General features: G+C 38.8%; 1 protein-coding gene across 4 annotated transcripts in view; it reads right to left on the bottom strand.

Moving 5' to 3' along the window:
• Window positions 1-24790, bottom strand: part of CAPN3 (calpain 3) — a 673389-nt gene that overhangs the window by 258578 nt on the left and 390021 nt on the right. For all 4 annotated transcript variants that reach the window (XM_044074071.1, XM_044074072.1, XM_044074073.1 and 1 more), the window contains 2 exons: window positions 18186-18355; window positions 10744-10755 (listed from right to left, as the gene is read on the bottom strand). In XM_044074071.1, the coding sequence (XP_043930006.1) occupies window positions 10744-10755; window positions 18186-18355 (182 nt within the window). The remainder of the gene's footprint in view (window positions 1-10743; window positions 10756-18185; window positions 18356-24790) is intronic.

Raw genomic sequence — 24790 nt, 5'->3', positions numbered from 1 at the left:
TTGTTTATAAAGGTGTTTTTCCAACTATTGTGGTCTTACTCGCTATTTTTCGTGCAGTACTGTGGTGTCTTCGTACATTGGAAAAAGTAACAGAACTTCTAAATAGTTGATGATTCAACAATGGTAGGAGTTGTAATGGAATAGGAGAACTATACAAGAAAAAATGGATATTATGGGAAAAGATAAGGCAAGCATGGCTACCAGAGACTGTTCAAGATAACAGAAGATCAGATATATAGTCTAGGGAGCATACAAATTTTTATAAAGACAAATGGAGAGAGAGTTTTAAATAGTTTTGCATAATCTTAGGACTTAAAACTAGACCTGATAAATAAACAAAGACCATTCAAGCTCATCATTATACGATTGAAAGTTGAAAAATGCTTATTGATGTTTATGGAGAAGAAAAAGGAAAGTTTACTATGTGAAGGAATTCAAAAGTCTGGAATTTGAATGTGGTATGTTGTGCAAGAGAAACATTATGTATTAGTCTGAGGAAATATATTAAGATGCATGTGTCAAATTACAGTGGGAAGTATATTAACAAGTGACTGCTCTCAGAGTAAATATAAATAGTGTACCATACATAAGCACTGCACAAACTGTATAAAGTTTGATTATGTTAATAAAAGTTAATGGATTATTAAAAAAAGGAAGTGTCAGTGATCTAAGAGAGGGCAGTATATAAACAAGTGTGTTTATATCTGTACATGCATGTTTGGGTGGATGTGTACACATGCGCACGTCAGTATACATGTGTGCATATGTGTGGGTCTTTGTAGTGTGAAGTTTGCACTCTGTTGAGGATAGACATGCATAAAACACAATCAGTTTGTACTTTCAGACTGTTCATTTCTGACCTTTGACCACATTATTGAGAGTGACCTCAACCCCCATTTCACTGTCCAATCTTATGATGTTAGCTCTCATTTTAAATAACTATAAAACCTGTCTCAGCACATAAAGACTGAAAATGTTGTTACCAGTTATAAGCAGTGCAGAATCTGCATGAAGAGCAGAGGTTTACTGGTGCTACATTCTGGGGTAACATCTTTAATAAACATTGCTTAGATGATGTGCAAGAACCAAACCTAAACCTCTGTCTAATAAAGATTCTAGAATAGCATTTGGACTTGATTCACGTATAATATAATTAAAGTATTAGTAGTGGTAGGTTTTAATAATATTTACTGTTACCATGCTCAATAAGTGGTTGCAATAAAAACTCAGCATGTTAAAATGTTAATTATAAAATGACTGTCCGGTAACATCATAATTCGAGCACGCTGATTGGTCAGCCCAACCAGCGTGCCCTTTGAGAATATACAACAAAAAAAGGTCCGGTCGCCCGGAATTTTTTCTGATGATATATTCTTTAATTTTAAGGTTTAAAAAAAAAAAAAAAAAAAAAAAAAAAAAAAAGAGTAGCAACGGAGATCTTCTTTTCTCCGTTGCTTACTTTCCCAAGCAAGTTCCAAACGCATGCGCAGTACATCAGCAATGGCAAAGCGGAGCTGTCCAGCAGCGGAAGGACAACACAGCACCATTATACAAGGACATTATTTAAGAAAAGTAAGTATTTTTTTTCTTAAATAATGTCATTGTATAATAGCAGTAACCCACTTCTGGGTGTGGGTAATGCTGGATTTACCCACGATTGTCTTTGTTTGGTCATGAGGGCAAAGCCCGAGTGACCAAACCACACCAACCATGGGTAAATCCAGCATTACCCACACCCAGGCATGGGTTATTGCTTAATTAATTAATATAAAATTGTTAACTGGTATGTTGGATACCATATGGACTAATTTCAGGCTCAACGTGGGTGTAAAACAACACAATAAAATCTCTAGAATGATGAAGTGACAACTGTAAATACAGTAAATATATAAATGATGGCCCTTATGACATAGCTGAAGATACTGACAGAGCTTTAAGATGCCATGGGAAATGCAATTGCAACACTAGTGGGGTGGTGTATGTTGTGACGTGCACCTCATGTGCTGCATATTATGTAAGAAATACCACCAGAAAATTAGAATCTAGAGTATGCAAACATGTATGCAACATATGAAAACAAAAAGCTAGCAATGCTTTATTTAAACATTCATTAATTTGGGGGTCCTTTAATAAGTTTATTTATTTTTTTATTATAGATATAGTGGTCACAAGACAGAGGGGTAGAGATTATGATAACTTACTGGAATTTAGAGAATTAATGTGGCAAATTTGATTACATGATGCAGTAAAACCAGGAATCAACAAAAGCACTTCTGTAGTCAGATTGTAAATAATTAAAGCAAATTTAGTTTAAATGCATTTTGTGTAATATTTTAACAAGTTTCTTAAGTAAATGGGTACCATTAATTATTATAATTGGTTAATTTATTTTGGTCTATTTAAGGAAGTGATGTCATACTTTGTGATACATTGTCTGAATTTTGAACTCTGATGAAGTCCCATTTAATACAACAGATAAAAGCATTATGAATAAAAACAAACAATTCTACAAGTAAGGCTGTTTGATTTTAAAAATAGATGTGAATTGACACCACCTAGTTGATCTTTCAGATCCAGTGTCTTTTTTATAGTGTTCGTTAAGGTATTTCAGCGTGTCTATATCTGTGGTTACAAGTTAAATTTTAATCTAGGAGGAAAAAGTGACTGCCATTTTTTGATGACGTTCACCCATTCATTCCTATAGGAGTATATGCACTACACATTAGTACACCAGAGCCTTGGATGTTTATGCCTATGTGGGCATATGAATGCATCTCTGTAGTGGCAAAAATGTGGCTTAATGAGTATGTCTGTGTATCTGTCTGGCTGGTCACAGCGTATGTACCTGTTAGAGCATTTGGGCAGTGTGTGTGTGTGTGTGTGTGTGTGTGTGTGTGTGAAACTGAATGCACTGGTGTGTGTGTGTGTGTGTGTGTGTGTGTGTGTGTGGGTGTGTGTGTGTGTGTGTGTGTGCAGGTGGAGAAAATCTCTAAATTCAGGTAGTTTGTTTTTTGTAGGTTCATAGGTAAGTACTTGGCAGTCGATCTGCAGACCATTGCAAGCCTAGCCAAAAAACTCTAAAGGTTACTTCCAGCTTGAAGGAGGGCAAAAACAAGATAGACTGGTAGAGAATTTGAGGTTACCCATCTTATCTAGGTCGACCTTAAAGGTAGCAAGGTTGCTATTGTGCTTGACATGTTATGAAAGTTTGTTTCAGAACTGAGGAATATGTTAAGATATGAATCTGTCACACTTTCATGTCCTATTTATCTGATAATGAAGATTTAGGTCCTTTAACCAAATACGGTACCATTAGTTCTGCAAAGGAGATCAAATAGGGTTGGAATGATCATGGCTCGAAAAGCTAAGCACAGATCTCCAAGGCGACATCTGTAAGAGACTGAATACAGAGAAAGTGCTGACAATCTCTTCTGATAACTAAGATTTTTGAGGCCACTAATCTTTTTAGTTATGAATCTCTGAGGTCTTTCAAGTTGTGTGATATGTTTAGACAAATATATGCCAAAATGTCCATTATATTCAATAATGGGTCTGATAAGATTGGAGTAAAGAGGAATGAACTTTTCTTTGGATTTAGTGGAGATGTCTGTGGAAATTAGATGAGCCAGATAAAAGGCTTTCCAAACTACTGTGGAGACGTGCTAGGCAAATGATAAGGAATTATCAACAAGAATGCCTAAATCCCTTACGACAGTGTATGATTTGAGGGGTGCATTAGCTATATGATAAGTGAAACTGTTTTCTTAACTGAAATGAACTAGGCTACATTATTTTTACATTTAATTTGAGACCATTGTCCTTGCACCAATTGTTAACATGGTCTAACCCATGTTGGAAATATTGTGAGTTAGTTGAAGATTGAATAACATCACCAGTTTACAGTCATCTGCAAACTTAGCTAACCATAGTCCAGGAGTTCTAGTCTGAAGGCCTAAGAAATAAATGCCAAACAGGAAAAGGCCCAAAACCAAGCCTTGTGGTATACCACTGGTACCTTTTTTGGTTTCAAAAGTGGCACCTGCAACTCTAACCACGTGTTTAATCAGACAACCAGTTAGCTATCCACAGTGCAGTAAAGTGGTTTATATTCAGATTTATAAGTCAATCAATAATGGCTACATGGAGAATAGTGTCAAAGCCCTTAGTCAAGTCTAGATATGCCTCATGCACTGCATAACTGCTATCCACTGCTTAAATTACTTTTTCAAAGAAATTAATGAGGTAAAAGTGGCAGGACCTTCCTTTAACAAAGCTGAATTGATAAGGGTCCAGGATTAAGAGATGTTCATTGTCCAGATAAATGAGGTCTGAAATAATGTGTTCCATAGTTTTATATATGAGGCTAGTGAGACTGATGGGTCCTTAGTTACCAGGGTCTGTGGCTGGGCCACCTTTGTGTAATGGAATTACAATGGCTATTTTCCAGGCTTCAGGACTGTAACCAGTGGGGAGGCTTAGTTTAAAGAGGTTAAGTAGGTGTTCAGAAAGGCCATATTTGGCAGTGATAATCAGGCAGCCTGGTATGTTATGGATGAAATACTCTTAGGTTTTAAAAGGGCTGTGAGAATTTTTTCCCATAGTAATTAAAGGTAGGGGCTGGGATTGTGGAACCTGTGGAACAGCTGTAACTGTGGGTGGAATAAAATTTCCATTAAATTTGTTAGCTAGGATATTAGCTATTTCCTTTGTATCAGACCATGTAGTATTTTGGACTAGCTCCAAACATTATGTGTTAGTTATTAACCTCCTCACATAGTTACAGAAAGAGCTGTAATTATATTTAGTTTTAGTGGCTGTTTTAAGTTCATACTCAACGTTGGGCTCCTAGTAGTTCCTTTAATCTGTTAGTTTGCTTAGTTGTGCTCTTAAGGTATGCAGAATGAGACCTTATAAAAGTACTAAGCCGCCTCTTTCTCTTATTTAATTCATTTATACAGGTGTTCCACCAAAGGGAGTTGTTTTTAAATTTCTCATTATGGCGAAAGGTGACTAAATTCTGCTATGATTTAACAAGCTATGATGATACATAAGGAGATGCTCAAGAAGTGGCCATATTTGTGAGGTCTAGATCAAAGATATTTGGGCCTCTATTAGGATGGTTAACTATTTGAGAAAGAGCATTAGCATTTATAATGTCAAGGAAACGCAGAGCACACCGACCATTTGCAGTGTGGGTCAGCCAGTTTATTGATGGATAGTTGAAGTCCCCTAGCAGAAAAGTCTTGGGTTTAATGTGAATTTCAGCTAATATGTTAAGATAACTATCATACTCAGAAAGGGACAAAGAAGGGTGTTCTACAGCTAACTATGAAGTGGTAATGTGTCTTGGTTATAGTGATTTAGACTTCTAGGAGTTCAAATTTGGTGTCCCAAGAAATCTCTCATGAGGCAATGATACCCTTGACAAAAACTGATACTCCCCCACAGTTGCCAGTAGATCTGAAGGCATGACAGGCATTATACCCAGAAATAGAGGGAGTGCTTTCATGTTATGAAACCATGTTCATGTAAATATACATATATAAATGTGTCCAACTTGCAGAACAGCCTCAAGTTGTAGCATTTTTTTTTGTTAAGACTTTTAGCATTGCGTTCAGTCACATTAATGTGCTCCAAATTAGAATTGTCTAGGTTGGAATGTCCATCACATGGACTCTGCCTAAAAAGCACTATGGGGCCACAAAGTCTTTAGCTAGAATACAAAAGTCTTGATGAGAGGTGCAGACCATCACTGGCAAAGCAGGAAGGCTTGTTAGCCATCTCATCCCAAGCTGGCACATACTGGATTCCCCTAGAAAGATACCAGCTACAGAGCCAATTTATCTTGTCTTTACATCTAAGCATCATTCTGGGTGATGGCAAAATACCACTCACCGCCAATGTCTTTCCTGCCACAGACACATGCATTGTAAGCTGTACAATATCCTTCTGCATGTTGCTCTGTGTAGAGTGTTTAAGATCATTCATCCCTATGTGGATCACTATCAGGATGTAATCATATTTGTCAGGATGGAGGGATCTACCAGCCCTTGTTACATCCTTGATAGTCGTTCCAGAAAGACAGTTAACTGTCATCCTATTCTTATCCAGCCTGAAGACGATGGTGTCTTACAACAGAGTCACCTATTGCTAAAACATTACCATGGTTTGATGCAGTCTCAGTGGGCGATAATGGTTTGGAGTCTCCACCCTCATGACTCTTAGAGGTATGTGTCCAAGTTGTAGGTGTGAAGTGTGAAGGTGGGTGTGCTGCTGTGTAAACTAATATCTGATGAATGGCTTAGTGGTAAATCACTGTGGTTTCTTAATCTTTAGCTTAACAACCTCAACATAAGTTGTTTTAGTGGTAGTGCTCGGTGCTGTGTGTGTATATATGTTCTCAGGTGAAAAGGTAGCCTCCACGTCAATTAAATAATTACACCTCTCATATATTAAATCATTCTGAAGTAGCATGAGGCAGTTACTATACTGCCTTAAATACCTAGTATTATCAGGCTGGTTACAGAAGGGGAAAAAACTGACTATATATTCCATACTGGCCAGAGCAGAGGAAGGGGTGTAGGATATGTTAATAACTTACCTTTTGGTATAAGACAGAAGAGGGTAACTGACTGGCCTAGAAAAAGGTGATGGATATGGATAAAGGATAAAAGAATGAGCTATGACTTCTGTAGTAGCCACAAGTACAAAACAGAAATTTAAAAGTGACACTGTAGGATAAATAAGGAAATCAGTAACAGAGGCAAATTTAACCAAGTAGCATTACCCTACAGCTAATGTGGTCTCTGCCCAATGAACAATGGGATGCATAACTCAGTGGATACGGATGCAGCAACTGTGACAGCTACAGATAATCTGAATGAGTAATTTCAAGTGTAGTCAGTATAGCAATCAGTCAAGTAATAAAGGAATATCACAGAGGTAGCCTTGTACTCTCTTGTGTAGTAATGTAGAGCAGTAGCGTTAAATACTGTAACACTACACTAATCAGTCATTTCAAATAAATAGTAGCCAGCACACCAGGGTGAGTTAAACCAACAAACTCTTTAGTGGAGTAGAAGCAAAACAAACCGGTTTCGGCTGTTAAACCAAAGCCTTTTTCAGTGTCAAGTAAAATAATCACCAATACCACAAATAAATCCCCACTGGGGGAATTATTCCCACCTGGACTTAATGGATTATCATGATCAACCTATGGGATGCCTGGTTACTAATTGTGGCTAATATTTATTTGTGGTATTGGTGATTATTTTACTTGACACTGGAGGCTTTGGTTTAACAGCCGAAACCGGTTTGTCTTGCTTCTACTCCATTAAAGGGTATGTTGGTTTATCTCACCCTGGTGTGCTGGCTACTATTTTTTGAAATGTTTCATGATTTTGCCCTGCACTGCCATACCTGCAGGTTCTGTCATTTGGTACTAATCAGTCATAAAAGGAAATTCAAAAACATCAATGATCAAACAGTGCAGTCAGTAAATAAGTATTTATCTTATATGGGTAACAGACAACACTGGAGTATTATCTACAATAATGGCAGTACTGAGTAATAGTGCCAAGGCAACAAGGCACAATAGTGCATGCAGTATTATTTAAACTTAATGTTACTACAGTCAGCAAAACAAAAGTGAACAACAATACAATATCAACAAGGTGCAAAAAAGCAATGCTATTTAAACTCTGTAACACAACAGCAGAACAAGAGTTCTAATTTCAGCAATGTAGCCACAAGAGTGCAGTTAGTAAGTTACAAATGTCACAATGATTTCCCCTGTGTGAAATCCATCCATCCATCTACGACCCCTTTTTTCCCATTTTTTGCACATGGGGTTAGGGTGCCATTTCACCAGTGACAATTGTCTAGAGCCACGGTTTACACCACCACGAGGTAACAAGCCCTGCCATAATAGTTCTTCCACACCACGCACTTACACACATACACAGTCACACCTGTGGCCAATTTAGAGTGTTTCGTGTCCAATGATAAACTCCTACTAAATCCCAAAAGCTCCATCTGTGAGAGGTGTAGATATAAGGCAGTGTAAAAATCTGTCACTCTAGAACAACAAAGTTGTGAAAAAGAAACTCTGAAATTTATATCATATAGAACAAAGATGAGAGGTTCCCTTAACCTGTTGTAACCTAGGCTCTTTTGTTTAATACCTAATAGGTACTGAAGCGAGCAAGCCTCCTGGTATTCAAAGTCTATAAGGCTAATTAAGTGGCATATGCATCTGCAATGGGAGTTTTGCTGCCTATGACGATTATACATTAGCTATTGTTTGTTATAATCCATAATTTCTATAATAATTCTTCTTTTGTTTTGTTTTTTTCCCAGTTGGGGGTCACCACAGTGGATCACCTGTCCGCTCATGATTGGCAGTGGAGTTTTATGGTGTCGAGTTGCCAGCCCGGCGCCCAACCTGTCACAGAAGGCACACACATGCACGCACTCAAGCCTAGGGCCAATTTAGAGTGTCCAATCCACCTACAGCATGTATTTGGGATGTGGGAGGAATTTCTATAATAATGACTGTGATAAAACAAAATTCATATTACAAAGATTCTCTGCCTTTTGAATTGCACTTCATTATCGACCCCCTTTATCCCGTTTTCTACACGGGGGTCAGGGCGACTTGTCAACGGTTGCCACCTTTCTCAATTTAATGCCACTCTCCTACTTTCTTTGACAGTCATGCCTGAGTTTTTCATGTTTTCTCTCACTTAGTATATCCATTTCTTTGGTGGATGCACTGGTTCCATTTGCCTTCTTCCTAACTGTCCCAAATCATCTTCATCAGATCATCATCTGCACATGTGTTTGAACCACAGCAATCTGTTCTCTTTGACATTCTCTGCAATTGAACCTATTCTGGCTTCTGCTCTGATGTCATCATTTCATCTTCAGTCCCTAAGTGTGCATCCTGCTCTCTCCACCACCTCTAACTTACTCTGTTTTTGCTGCCTAGGTTTCTGTATCATGCAGTCATGCAGCAGTGATGTTCACACCACTATTTTGCACACCTTATCGTTCAGCTTATTTGGTATTTTCATGTCACACACTTCCCCTGACACTCTGTATAAGTTGACTGTAGCCTCTCTGATACTAGTTTTGACCTACTCGTTCAGACTTCCCTTCTCCTCAACCACCCATCCCAGATACTTGATGGTATTAACCTGTTTCACTGTTTTCCATTCTATCTCAATTTTCAGCTGTTCTGATTTCAACCATTTGCTGCCATGACAGCTGTCATGCCTGCACTCGGTTTCATCATATGTATCATCAAGCTGTTGGGTGAGTTAGGGGAATAGTGTACTTATATCAGTATGTAGAGAAAGGTGTATCCCAGAAGACTTGACAATAACCATTCCATTGCCACTTTACAAGACAAAAGGGGGCATTCACAACTGTTGGCAGTACAGAACTATCAAACTCCTCTCACATTGCATGAAAGTGCTGAAGATGGTAATTAATGACTACTGAGAGTAATAGAAAGTAAGATGGGAAATGAACAGTTCAGATTCAGATCAGGATGCAGCACAAATCTGAACCAGTCTTCGCAGTGACATAGACAGACAATGGAGAGGAAACCAGAGATGAGAAAATAGTCCACTTAGACATTCCTAGACAGTAGTGCAGGTAGGGTGGAACAAAGGGGGTAGCCAGGCCAAGCACAAAGTACTAGGGGGCATGATCGGCCTATACAGGTCAGTCTTGAGTGCAGTGCATTACCGACATTCATAACTATACTTCTGTTCCTTCAGTTAGAGAAAGCATATGACAAGGAACTGCAATAGTTCAAAGTCCCAGAAACAATGGGAGAATTGATGTAGGTTATATACAAGGGCCCAATGTCACAAGCACGAGCAGTATTCAAACTCACAGTGGGGTTCCCAGTGGGGGTGAGGGTGCATAGAGGTTCAGCTCTGAGCTCATTGCTGCTCATTCTGATGATGGACTACATTGGTAAACAGGTTAGAGGGGACAGATCAGTAAAGCTGCCATATGTAGATAATGTGGCATTAGAGGAAGACTCTAAACAGGAACGTCTGAAGTGAGTTTTCTAGTATACAAATCACAAAGGAAGTGTAGGGCAGTAATAAAGTCATTAAATTCTATGAGTCACATCTGCCATTTCATATGTAGACCATACCAGGAAACATTTAATCCCTGCACCTTCTATGTTGCATTTGTAGATAATCAATATTGATAATACTGATAGCAGTTTATATCAAAGGGCAATCACTACTATATTAAAAGGCAATCAGTGTCTGATTTTAGATATGAGTAAGGTAGAAGACAATTTGATATTTTCTGTTTTTCATCACTAAAACCCTTGGTTATCAGAGAAAAATGTCAATTTGTATTCCAGAAGCCTATGTTTTACATCTAAGTGCTAAAATCCTGAAATATAAGTGCTAAAATAAAAAAAATGACAGTAAATGTATTTGTCTTTTTTATTTGCCATGTTCCAACATTGCAACATTTAAGTTACTATTCAAATGTATGATGAAAAAGAAATTAATTTAAACATATGATTTTTTACTTTGATTTGACATGTAATCTTGTCTCACTGCAAAGGTTTTTTTATTTCTATGGTTTGGACATGCATCTCTTTTTCACTGTAAACAAGCATGAGTTGAGTTTTTAAATGGAGTAAGAAACAAGCAACAGACAGCAGAGCCAGCAACATATGACAGATATATTTGAGTGTTCTCTTACCTCCTCCGGTACCTGCAGATCAGGAATGGGGATGGGTGTAAAAGAAAAACAAAACAAATATTAGGATGCATTTCATTTCAGGATTAATGCAAAATAAGAAAGCATTTACATTTAAGCTGACAAGAAAAATTACATCATCTTTATGAAATTATTAAGAAGTAGTCCACCTAGATTAAAAAAAAAAAGAGCTGGACTAGGGGCATAAAGATGTTAAGTGCGTTTTACATTATCATACAGCATGCAAATTGGTGCTAAAATAATTTAGACCCACATCTCCATTTCTACAACCCAACACTGTGGCTCACTGCTTGCTGAAATCTTCCTTTTAGCAGTCAGTTAGAATGACATTAGTCATCTTTCCATTAAAAGCTAATGATAAAGTCAAAGTCATAAGAAAATATTCTCAGCCATCCTAAATAACTTAAAAAACTGACACTTTTACTTGACAATTCCTTTCACATTTGCCTGTTTTTTTTTTCTGTGAAAAAAGTAAACTCTCCACGAATTCCTATTTTCAGGGGGTCTGAGTTGTCTTGTGAATGTCCCTAAGTTGGTGCACTGAAGCTATTATTGAGTTATGTTGAGGGATGTCCATTTCCGTCAGGTGTGTCACAATATAAGAAAACTGCACGGAAACACAAGTTCACCCAGACCTGCTGGGAGGCAAGGCACCTTGCCATCTAAAACAAAAAGCCATGTGTAGTTTGTTACATTATTAGCGGTGCATTAATGCAGTGATATTGACAGGTTTTCTGCACATCTTTGCACGACTGTATGATGTTACCCATCACTTAACCACTGCAGTCGTTATATGTATTGGAATCTAAACTTATTCCAGATCCTAGGGAAGGTACACAAACTTTTTTCCTTGGCTAACATTCTGATAACCTAGTGCAATTATTGAACATATGCTTCTCACATTACTAACAGATGTAAATGTTATGCTAGTCCTTTAACTATTAAGTAACATTAGTAAACTAGGATGAAACAAAAGTCATCCTGACAATATGAGGACATGCTATGTATAAACAACCTAGTAGCACCAGGGAAAACCATGTGCAGTTAGCCTAGTAACATAAAGTATATGTAAGCAACCCAGCAGCATCAGGGCAAACCATGTATAACAAGCCCAGCAGAGCTAGGAAAAAGCATTCAAACGTCTAGTGTTATGGCAAGTTTACTTACATAACTGTACTATGTTCATTGTTGATCACTGCTGCAGTAGCCTTAGCTATATGGGTAGATTAACCTAGTCTGGAACAACTGGAAGGTGGAAGGGGAAGGATCCATGACACCAGGAGAATGGTCCTATCAAAGCCTACCCTAGACCTGGAAAAGGAATATAGTTTTTTATTTATCTGTAAAAATATGTACAGAGGACCAAATTGCTGCTTATAGAATACTTCTGGAGTCCACCCCTTTCCGAAAGCCACTGATGAAGCCTAGGCCCTGGCAGAGTATGCCATGTCCCTACCTGTAATTGACTTGCTATGTTGGATAAGCCAAAAGGAATTAGAATGTGACCATCATCTGGAAATAGTAGACTTTGACACAGATTGTCCTTTTTTTTTACCTTCATAAGAAATGAAGAAATGGATCAGAGTGTCTAAAGGTTTTAGTTCTTTCAAGATAATATCTGAGTTGTCTGTGGACATCCAGATTATGGAGGAACCTTTCTCCCTTCTATGTAAGTTCTGGAAAGAAGGCAGGGAGATAGATAGCCTGGCTCAAATTAAACTCAGTTACCACTTTTGACATCAAGAAGGATTAGTTCTCAAGAAAAACCTATCTTTGTGGGATTTAAGACAATGTTTACCCATCATGAGAGCTTGCAACTCAGGCATTCTTCTTGCACAAGTCAGAGCAATCAGTGAAGCTCTTTTCCAAGTTATGAACCTAAAACCAGCCTGATGAGTTGGTTGAAAGGGAGCAAGAGTTAATTTTTCAAACAGAAAATTAAGATCCCAAGGAGCATCCATCTATATTAGGGTGGATGGGTATATAGGATCTCTTTCAAAAATATTTCAATGTGGGAATGCATTGAAAGGGAGAGAATCCATCAGCAGACATGCTGAAATGACTGGCAAAAGAACATTAATGGAAGAATAATAAAGAGCCAGAAGGTAACAACTTGCATAAATGCTGTAGAATCAGAGAAATACTAGCATTCAAAGGGTTCTGGTATATGTCTTGGCACAAAATAGAAAATCCTTTCCATTTAGTGATGTATGACTTCCTAGTATCAGGTTTCTTTGTCTTCATTAATACCTGATGCACATTCTCAGAAACTATGTGCCTAAAAGGTATTAAAAGTCTGTCATCCAGATGGTTAGTTGTAGTTACAATCTGGGGTGCATCAAACAACCCCTGTCTTGTGTTGGTAGGACTAATCTGTGAAGAAGCTTGGGGTAACTGCTTTGGCCATTTCAAAAAGAAGGGTAAATCACTACTGCCTGGGTCAGAAGGGAGTCACCACAATGATCTTTGGAGAGTCCTTCTGAATCTTCAGAATGACACTGGATATCAATGGAAATAGTGCAAAGGCATAGAGGAACATTCCAGTCAAAAGAAATGAAAATGCTTCTGCTGTCCAGGCCAGTTTACAAGGAATCCTGGATGTGAATTCCTGCCAGTTCTTTGCTATGAATGGAGGCAAAACGATCTACTTGAGGTGTTCACAGCAAATGAGTCAAATCCTGGAAGACCCCCCTGATTTAATTTCCATTCGTGAGAGTCCATCCTGGTTCTGCTCAGCTTGAATGCCAAAATATTTTGTTCTGACAGGATGTAAGATGCAAGTCGAGTGAGACTGTGCTGGACTGTTGAATCCCAGGCTACCATGGCTCATCTGCACAGGGGGTAAGATCTGTAACCCCCATTTTTTTATGTACCACATCAGTGCAATGTTCTCTGTAATCACTTGTGGTGGTCCATGGTACCATATATGACTAAGAGAGTTGACAGTATTTATGTTTGTGATTTTGGTTTGTCCTTTGTATTCCCAAGACCCTGCAGTTTTACTCCCACAGACACTGCTCCCAAAACAAAGTATGAGAAGTCCATAGTTACAGACTGTGCTGGAGCTGGAAGGGAAAATGAGAAACCTGGATTCAGATAAAGCTGGTCTCTCAACCAAAGCTGTTCCCTTTTTACAAATCCCCAAACTGGAAAATGGAATGTTAGGATATATTACTATTGGGACCATACAGATTCCAGGTACTACTGAATCTTTCTCATGTGGAGTATGGCTAAAGGAATCATGAGAACCATGGATGCCATGAATACTAGGATCCCGAGAAATGCCCTTGCTTAAGTAATGGACTGACTGGAAAATCTCATGAATAGAGCTAGCTACAGGCCTATTTTTTCCTGTGCAAAAATAGCTCTTTGAACTGAACTAATCAGGAGGCACCCCAGAAAAGTAATCTGTGAGAAGAAGTCAAAAAAGACTTTTGAATGCTCTCCTGAAGCCCTAACTTGTGAAGGAGATCCCTTACCCAAGTGAGAGATTCCTGACACTTTGAAAAAGACTACAAAGATAAGCAAGTTATCTAAATAATGAAAAATATGAATACCTTGCAGTCTGCAGCAGGTCATCACTGGAGCTAGACACTGTGAGAACACACTTGGAGCAGTGGATAACCCAAAAAAGTGATGCAGGAAACTGAAAGTGTAATCCATTCAAAGAAAACCATAAGAAACATTTGAAATCTGAGGCTATAGGAGTATGATGATAAGCATCCTTTAAATTTAAATTTACTTAATATACTGAGAGAGAGAATCAGTGGTAATGGGCCATGAAGGGATCATATTTTGAACTGTCTAGAATCTGATCTAGTCTGGAACGGATTGCTCAGCCACATAAAATAAAGTTCATCACTGTCCATATTCAAGTGCAACTTAGATCTATGGATCGGAAACAGAAAATTTACCCCAGAACTGCCCCCTATACTACTAATGGTCAGAGGCAGCTCCTAAATACATTATCCTATAAATGGATCCCCTCAAATTATCTATGGTATGATGCCAGTTGTTTTCATTGCGTGCTACATAATTATACACCATTGGATGGGTAAGACCAATCTCTAACCAAATGGGATAGGTTAATTTGAGCTCAGAAAGGGAAACTGACTATGTTTGAAATGGCCCACAAGGGCAGCTAGCCTAGTACTTATCTATGAACCTATGACTGGTCTCCATGGCGTCTTTCTTTAATAGCAGAAACATTATTAAATAAAACCTTTCCGTATCAGATAAGGAGAGATGACAGCTATTATTCCCTGTGCTGGCAGATCCTGAATGACATATGGGAAAAAGAGAGTTACTAAAACAAGTGATAGAAGGAATTAGTGGTAACAGGTCATGAAGGGGGATAGCATTTTGAAATGTGGGGCTTTCACAAACTCATTTAGAAAGGAAATATCTAGTCTCCATGAGACTTCTTTCTTTGATACCAGACACATTCTTTAATAAAAACCTTTCCGCATTAGAGAGAGACAACTTCTATTACCCCCTGAGTCAGCAGGTGCTTAATGACAGGGAGGGAAAAGACATGTTTATTCAGTGGATGGGGATGATTCCCCTGAAGAAAAGGAAGGAACTCCCACTGCAATTTGTATCCCTGAAGTATCACTCAAACCCATATGTCTGAGATTATCTGTTGCCAATTAAAGAAACAGAGAGCTAGATTTTGGGGGAGATGTAAAAACTTGTCAGGATGGGAAGAGGGTTACCATTTGCAGACAGTCATTCAGACTTGTTGGCATATCCTTGTTTTTATGAGGCTCCTCCTTTCTTTGTATAGCATCCTTGCCATCGTTTTTTCGAATGTTTGCTTGCCACAAGTTTGCTATGTCTGCTTATTCTGCTTTTTATAAGAAGAAACTGAGGTAGGCATAAAACATTTAACAAACCTTGAGAAGGAAGGTTGAAAAATCTGAAACTGTCCCTGAATCAGTTTTGCTGTCTTATCACACATTTTCAGGATGTCAGCAGATTGACCAAAAACAACTTCATAACTGAAGGAGAATTCAAAATGTCTGCTTTAATCACCCCAGGTAAATTTTGAGCATGTAACAATGTGCATCTTCTCATAACAGTTCTAGTGGTAGCAGCTCTGGAAAGAAACATCAGCTGAATTACAAGCACATTTCAGAGAGTGTTTGGTGACTAGAGACACAGAAGCAATAAGCTAATTCAGGGAAGATTTTTTTTCTGAGAAGAGGCACAATGAATTTAATGTTCCTCAAATTCTCAAAATAGGCAAACAGAAACTTTAACATGTGAGCTATCAGTTAACAATTCTAAAAAGAAAATGCAGAGGATGAATATACTTTTCCCCCAAATCAATAAAAGGCTTTCCTATCCTTATCAGATGGTGAGAGACTAGCATTAAAGAAATATAGAGCAACAGCAGAATTTGCCAAAGAATTACTGTACGCTCAGATCTGGGATTAGAAAATAAATATTTGTGAGACCGAGTAACTTTATACAATCTGTCTGCCTTCTTAGGGGCTATAGGCTGGTTGTAATAAAAGGATCCACCAAAGCAGAAAGCACAGGAGGAAAAGGAGTGGGTTGAGCAAATTTGGTTTGTAATAAATCATTGTTTTCAAAAACACTGGAATGTCATTATGTTCCACTAAAACAACTAATACAACCTAGATATGGTTTCAGAAAAAGAAAATTCTTCTAAAGGACCCTAAGAAGAAGCACTCTCCTCAGAATCAGAATCCGTTATCTGAGGAGAAAAAACAGAAATTGGAACTCACCGCTATGTCCCAAAATACACACTCTCTCATTACTATTTGTTTAGTGTTTGTGAACTGTGGAATTTTCTGTGGAGCTTAATTTGTTTGATTATGCCATAACTGGAATTTTTCCAGGTATGTAGTTGCATATGCACATATGTAATGGTGAAAACAGACTGTTATGAATTATGTGTAGGAATGTAATGTTTGATTTTATTGTATATCATCCCTACTGAATTGAATATGATGCTTCTGAATACCATTTAGTGAGTTTTATGATGTGCATGATTCATGAATAAAGCAGCTTTTTCTATAACTCATAAATACATCTATAAGGACTATACAATGCAGTGCAGGAAGGCTGGAAATAGTAACTAGTGATTTGCTTAGAGTTAAAAATCAGGCTTTCTTTGTGCTGCCTGGAATTACAGTGGTATCTAGTACTACCTTAGACTTGGAAATTCCTATTTTATCCTTTTGCAGGGTATAACTTGTCTCGGCTAGAAACCTTAAATTGGTGCATGAATGTTTATTTATCAAAGTGTGGTAGGAAAAATATTTTTTTTTTCATTAATTGTGACTCTTTCCACTCCACTGTTTCTTGCAGTGAATATAAGTTTGCACACAGAACTAAGGAAAGCCGCATACACGATACATGTTAACTGTCAGAGTTTAGAATCAGTTACTTGAATATTAAGCAAGGTGTTTCTTTATAGTGTCAGTTTATCAGGGATGAGCAAGTTACTTGGTTGTGTTGGGTATAACCTTGTTATTGAGCAGGCATTCAGGAATGATGTCAAGCAGTAATGGCCGCAATAGGGATTGTGCTGTCCTCATTTCTGAGGCTATTCTAGTGCAGACTTCATGCTGGTTAACTGAAATGATATTAATCTGTTGCAGGTCACAGGGAAGTTTGTTTAGTCTGTGTGTAACATTAATCACTTCTCTTGAGAACTGTAATTATGCTTAAGTTACCTTCAACCTAACTTAGTCCCAACACAGTTCTAATTAAGCCCACCATCTCAGTTATTAAATAAAACCTTACCTTCAACTGAAGTCTCCTGCTCCCCCTGTAAATGTGTAATAGTTTTAACAAGCAGGATGTTTTTTCGATGATATCAGCACTATTTTTGTATCTGTTACCACTAAAAAGGAAAAGGAACCAAACTGTCTGTCAAGTTACGGACTTATATCTCTCATACTGCTGTTGCTGATAAATGAGACTCCTAAGATATTAGAAGATGTGACATGGAACCTTATATTCTGCTGTCACGCATACATCCTTGACAGCAGATATTTGGCTTAGTCTTCTAGAATCCTAACCAATATCATGGCCTCTAATTACTGCACACATTAAATCTTCTCTGCTATGAAGAAAACTTTTGGTACAGCTATTTAGTAGTACTATTAGTGTGCTCAGCATTTGAGACTGGTCCAAGTTATGCTATTAAAATTCAAGCTATGAACTTTACATCTGTTAAAACATGTACAGAGAAAAGAATCTCTGTCACTTTCACACATTCAGAAACTATGATGCAAGGATGTCCAACCTTTTCAAAGCTGCTGTTACCAGTTAAGTCATTATTCTAGTCCAGACATTTACAGCTCTAGAAAGAGAGGGCATTAAACAGGGACATGATATGAGAGGTACATAAAGCCTTGCAGATGGTGACATCAGATTATACTGTTTACCTCATAAATTGCAAAACCAATTGTGAGAAGGTTTGCTCCCAGCTTGCGGTCCTTGCGACGATTTTTCTGCATCAGGGCCACCACAAAGGTACAGGACACTTCATTGTCAGTGGGGTCATCATCTTCCTCCAGAAGTTTTAGGCGGTACTGTGGATTGGTCCAAAATGTCTCTGAAAGTGGCAAAACAAAAAGAAGAGCACACGCTGCATATTATCAGACTAGCTGATTTCCATTTTTTTCTAGTGGTTTAGTATAAGGTCTGTTAGTATTTGTTTTCCTTGTTTTTAGCTAACATGCAACATCTGTAATACAACTTTTTTCTGCATGAAGTGCTAAACCCCATAATGTTACACATTGTGTAGAGAATAATGAGTGTCTGAATTTCTGCTATATAAACCTGTTTTACATTCTAGATAGTGTAACAATCAATAAACAATATGCTTCACCAGTGGATTATACTGTAGCTCAAGTGAGGGTATAATAAATGTCTTCCAGGCTAGTAGTGAGCTGCAGCCTGGGACTAACCTGCACTGGGAGGGTCCCCACGCTGCAGCACCAATGTTCTTGAGGATATGTTTTATCAATATATAAGTGACACTAATTGGACACTGGGCTGCTTCCAAATGGGTGAGGCGCAGGTAAGTGACCACCACCTGCTCCTCTTGGATCTGTTCCTTTCTCCATATTTAGGGTGAGCTAAAGCCTGCAGTGACATTTGTGTGCCTCCTTATGGCTGTACAGACTGTTGTGCCACAGCCATAAAGCAGCTATACATCTGCACTCCAGCACCTTGGAGCTATTACTGCTAGACTTCAGTACCAAACCCCTCTACCACAAATAAAGGACAACTGTTACTGAGTGTTTAGCTCTTCTCACACTCCTGCAAATGACTACCAACAAAAGTCATTTATTGTGGTGAACGCTGACAGAACAATGCTTATTTTATGTCTTGACATTGTAAATCTCCTAACTCTAGACAGCAACAATTTGGCTTTGTCAAGGGAAGAGCCTGCCTTTTTAACGTTAATCCTTCCCTTGAAAAAGTTACTGAAGCAGTGGATAACAAATACACAGTATGTGAAGCATATCTGGACCTGGCCAAGGCATTGACACTATTCCACAAGCAGGTAATATTGACAGACCTGTAAAGCTGAATATTTATTTATTTATTTACTTATTTTATTTATTTTGAATTTATTAACCTGGGTAGAGTGCAGATGCCATTGGACCCGTTTCAGATTTAATCCAGGGAAAACACAATAGTTACATAACATTATATTATATAGTATGAATGACAAAATGCAATATATACAAATATTATATACAGAGTGAATACTATTGTTGGCTTGAGTTTATAAAGGCAATAGATAAATGACATTATTTGCAAAGTAAATGAAAAAAACATATATACATGCATTATATATAGAGTGAAAATCAGAGATGGTATGCTGAAAGAACCACAATCAAAAATAGAGTCAGAGTAAGGTATGTAGATGGAATAAGGGAATTAAGAGGTTTGGTTATATGACCAGAGAGATAGCAGTTGCATTTTCATTGAGTCTAAAATGTGTTTTTATTTCTGAACAGAAAATGGGGTAAGAAGAATGATCTTTAGGAAAAGAAGGGACAGATTCCCACAATTTGGGGCAAATAACTGAAAAAGTATGGTCTATGCAGTGAAGACTAGTTGAGGGGCATTTGGAGGAGAGGAATTGAGTGGTTAAGATGTCTAAGGTTGTATATTATATTGCATTATGTTATATTATATTATATTATTTATTAATATAAATCTTTATGTTGTATGGGAGATAGCTAACAGGTTGCCTAACAGAATCCATGTGGTTAGAGTCACAGGTGCCACTTCTGAAAGCAAAAAAGGTTATCAGTGGTGTACCACAGGGCTCAGTTTTGGGCCACCCCCTATTCGGCATCTATTTCTCAGAACTTCAGTTGAACATTCCTGGCCCATAATTATCAAAGTTTGCAGAATATTGGACAACATGAGTCATACGTCTGGTATTTATTTTTCCTGTAAAAGATGTATTGCTCCTAAGTCCAAGTATTACTCTGATGCTCACACTTACTCATCACCTAGTCCATCCAGCCTAACAGCATTGTTCTACAAAAGGATATAAAAGCTCAAAACATCACTGTAAATCAATGTTTGTTTGCGCCACTAAATATACAGTTATATTTATTTTATTCTTTGTCTGGCAGCAACAACATGTAAAATTATTATATCTTCACAACCCACACTGAACATGCAGAGAGCTGAATAGCTTCAAATGATTTTCAATACCATTTTAGAGAGTTCAAGATAATTTTTGCAACTGTGTATTTAAAAATTCAGATTTCATTTAGTTTCAGTCAGGTTCATGTTCAGCATACTTTGTTTCCAGAGCACCTGTCCTTTGAAGGAAAGGTGACATCTAAAGCAGATTGCACATTATGGCATATCCATGTGGTCTCAGAGCTATACAAATCTGCCTGGTAGTGGGTTCAGAATGAAACCATCCCAAGCATAACATTTTACTGGCCTCTGTTTATTTTTCCTTACTAGACTTCATAAAGCCCTTGAGCATTCTATTCAGGATTTCTTGGATATCACACACCTGAAGTAGTAATGCAGTTTTGTAAGATGTATATATAATAGAAAGGATTCATATTAACTGACATTGGTATGATTACACTTACCTTCATCTGAAGTCTCTTGCTCCCCCTGTAATGTGTAATGTGTAATAGTTTTAGCAATTATCATCAACCCCCTTTTACCCATTTTCAACATGTGTTGTTGTGTCTACTGTTGCTATCTCTCTTGATTCAGTGCCACTCTCCTACCTTCTTCAACAGGCATGCCTGACTGTTACCGGTCTTCTCATACACAATCCAGCTATCTCTTTACTGGACGCTATTGCCTACTTTCTGTATGTCCATGTCTTCTTCACTAGATTATTGTCTGCTTTTCTGCACATGCCCAAACCACCATAATATTTTCTCTAATTTCTCTGAAATTGGCTTCTACTCTGATGTAAACAGATAAATATCAACACAGGAATCCAGTGCATTTTTAAGTTGTTTCCCTCAAATTCCACTTAATTAATTAAGGGTAGCGATGTGACTAGAGTATATATAACTGCACGCAATATTTCTTTATTCTGAAGAGGTCATGATTGTAACAGGACGAAAGCACTCAATTTGGTTCTTATTTGTTTTTTATTTTATTTATTAAACAGTTTTATAGGTTCATAGGTTCATAGGTTGGTACTAGGCTATCAGCCCTAGGGCCTATACAAGCCTAGCCATAACAATTCCCTGGCTATTTCTTCCCACATTATTTACTTTCCTGGACCCCTGTCTAGCAGGGCGACTGACGTGATCCCTGGAGTGAATTTCCTTTCTCCCATCCAGTCGTCAAGGTTCCTTTTGAAGAGGTCCAAAGAGGCACTCTGCTTGATATGTATGGGCAATCTATTCCAGAGTCTGGGGAGTCTCTGGGTCAGGAACCTATCCCTCCAGCATGTTTTGTTTATTGTGATGACAAGGTTTAGATCCCTGGAGCGTGTAGCTCTGACAGATTGGGATTTCTTTAAGTGTAGCATGTCCAACAGCTCTGGGTTTGACATGGCCTTGTATGTTAAGCAGAGATCGCCTCTGAGTAGACGATATGACAGAGTATAGCTGGAGTTTTTTAAGGCGGTCAGCGTAGGGCATCTGCTTTAGGCCTGTGATTCTTTTAGTGAGGTATTTCTGAGGCCTTTCCAGTTGTTGCAGATGTCTTGAGAGGTACATACCAAATGGGGCGTTGTATTCTATAATGGGTCTAATGAGGGATGAGTACAGTGGGACAATGACCTCCTTTTTTCTGGATGAAAAGCCCTTCGTGATGAGGTGTGCCACATAGAAGGATTTCCTGACTGTTGTGGCGATGTGGTTATCGAAGGTGAGACCACTGTCCACCTGTGTCCCTAAGTCTCTTATCACACTTTCTGTGTTTAGTGTACTGCCACCTATATGGTAATTCATGGATACATGTTTTTTCCCAAAGGGGATAACAATACATTTCTTGGCATTGAGCTTGAGCCCATGGCTCTGGCACCAAGCATCTGTTTCTGTAAGGCCCTTTTGTAGAGTATCCACATCATTTGGGGATTCAATAATGGCTCCCAGTTTGCAGTCATCTGCAAACTTTGTTAGCCAGAGTCCCTTAGTGTTGACCTGTACTTCAGAGAAGTAGATGCCAAACAAGAGCGGCCCCAGGACTGAACCCTGAGGTACTCCACTTGTCACTTGTCTGGAGCTGGATTTGGAGTCAGCTACTTTTATAGTGTGGGTTCTATCAGTAAGCCATTTAGCAACCCATTGGGTGACATAGGGATTAATGCCCAACTTAGTAAGTTTATCTATGATTCCAGAGTGGGGGATGGTGTCAAAGGCCTTGGCAAGGTCTAGATAGGCTGTGTGGACCACCTTACCCTTATCCATGGCTCTGGAGACTGATTCAAAGAAGTTAATCAGGTTCAGGAGACAAGATCGGCCCTTCACAAACCCAAACTGGGTGGGGTCCAGTGTTTGAAGGTTGCCAATGTCTTTGTTTATAAGTTCCATGATAATACGCTCCATGGCCTTGCAGATAAGGCTTGTCAGACTGATGGGACGGTAGTTTCCGGGATCCAAGGTGGATCCCCCCTTGTGGATTGGGATAACTGTAGCTCTGCGCCACTCAGTGGGCACGAAACCTGAGGTGAGGCTATGATTAAACATGACACTTAGGTGAGGTGCCAGTTCATATTGTAGTTCATGTAGTACACAGCCCGGGATGTCATCTGGTCCCATGGATGCTGTATTCTTGGCTTTAGAGAGTGCGTTTTGTACCTGTGTGGCCGTTATTACTGGAATTTGGCAATCTTCCGGTATTGAGATGGGCCATTTAGGGGGTGAGAGGGGGTGAAGTTGGCACTGAATCGATCTGCCAGGATATTAGCAATATCCTTTGGATCAGTATATTTAATGCCATTCTGTTTTAGCTCAGAGCAGATCTGAGCATTGCCATTTAGATTTTTGACATGGTTATAGAATGCTTTGTGGTTGTCTTTGGAATCTTTGGCAATTTTATTTTCGTAACTAGCTTTGGAGGATTTTATGAGGCATCTCAGTTTCTTACTGAGGCTAGTAAGGGAGTTTTTTGCATCCTGGGATTTTCCTCTTTTCTGCAAAAGTTTCTTCCTTTTGTTGTAAAGTTTGTTTATGGCAGGGGACCACCAGATTGGCTTCCTTGTTTTGGATGAGAGCATTTTGGTTCTATTTGGGATGGCACGATTCATGCATGAGTGGATGTGCTCGTACAGTGCCTGTGATGCTGTGTCAGTTGCCTGCAGCCCCTCTGATTCTAACTTTAACCTCCTCATTTAGACTTTCCTTCTCCTCAACTAACCTTCACAGGTATTTCAAGCTGCTAACCTGTTCCACTATCTTCCCATCTATCTCAGTTCTGAGCTTCTTCTGACTTCCCACATTTACTGCCATTGCAACTGCCTTATCTATACTCAGTTTCCTCTCATGTGCCTTCAGTTTTGCATTCCACTTCCCTATCCTTTGTTGATGTTCTTGCTGAGAGTCTACCTGTAATACCACATTGACTGCATACTGCCAGTTCGTTGATCTGCCCCCTCTTACCTGTTTGCCAATGTTGTCCATCACCCATATGAACAACAGTGGGCTCAGAGCTTAAGCCTGATGCACACCCACTCCCACTGGGAATCCCTCTGAGAGAACACTGATTGTACTTGAGTCACTGGGTCATTGTTCATAGCCTGCCCTTATTCTACCAATGTTTCTGAGTCTGCCAACTACCACAGGACTCCCCAAATCACCTTTCATGGGACCCTGTCATATGCTTTGTCCAAGTCTAGGAATGCCTAACTGGACATTTTTTCTCATCTGTAGCTTCTTCTCACATAACTATCTCATTGAAAACATTGGGTCAGTTGTACTGTTTCCTGATCTAAATCCGAACTGCTCAACTCCCACCTTAGTTTCTACTACACTGTGCATTCGTTTACCAATCACCTGTTCCACAATTTTCATGCAGTGTGACAGGAATTTGATACCTCTTTATGGCTCACAGTTATGGATGTCATCTTTGCTCTTGTATATTGGCACTAGTGCAGTTATTCTCCAGTCATAAGAGATTTCCTCTCCATAATGCTGTAAGTACCTTCAGGAGCCATTTCTCCACTATATCACCCAATATTTTGATCATATCTGCTGTGACTTCATCTGTGCCTGCTGCTTTCCCTGACTTCATTTTCGTTAGTGTTGCTCTTGCTTCTTCTAGATGCCAGGCTCCTCTTCATCTTTCATTGCAGGCTGTGCCTGGGGCAGTACAGCTTCTGTGAGGTTTTCTTCATTCCGAAGCTGATGGAAGTACTCCTTCCATCTGCTTTTGATTTCTTGAGGACTGGTGAGAAGGTTGCTGCTGGCATTCCTTACGAAGAGTGTCTTACTATCTTCTTTATCTTTCTGTCTTTGCCTTGCAACTAAACAAGAGTTTCTTTGTTCCATCTACTGAGTCACTTTCCAGATGCTGGTAGAATACCTCTGATGCC

This window comes from Protopterus annectens, chromosome 6.part0 (assembly GCF_019279795.1).
Source record: "Protopterus annectens isolate FY-2018-M chromosome 6.part0, PAN1.0, whole genome shotgun sequence".
Lineage (NCBI taxonomy): Eukaryota > Metazoa > Chordata > Ceratodontiformes > Protopteridae > Protopterus > Protopterus annectens.
Note: the sequence above shows the minus strand (reverse complement) of the source record. Positions and strands in the feature narration are given on the sequence as shown.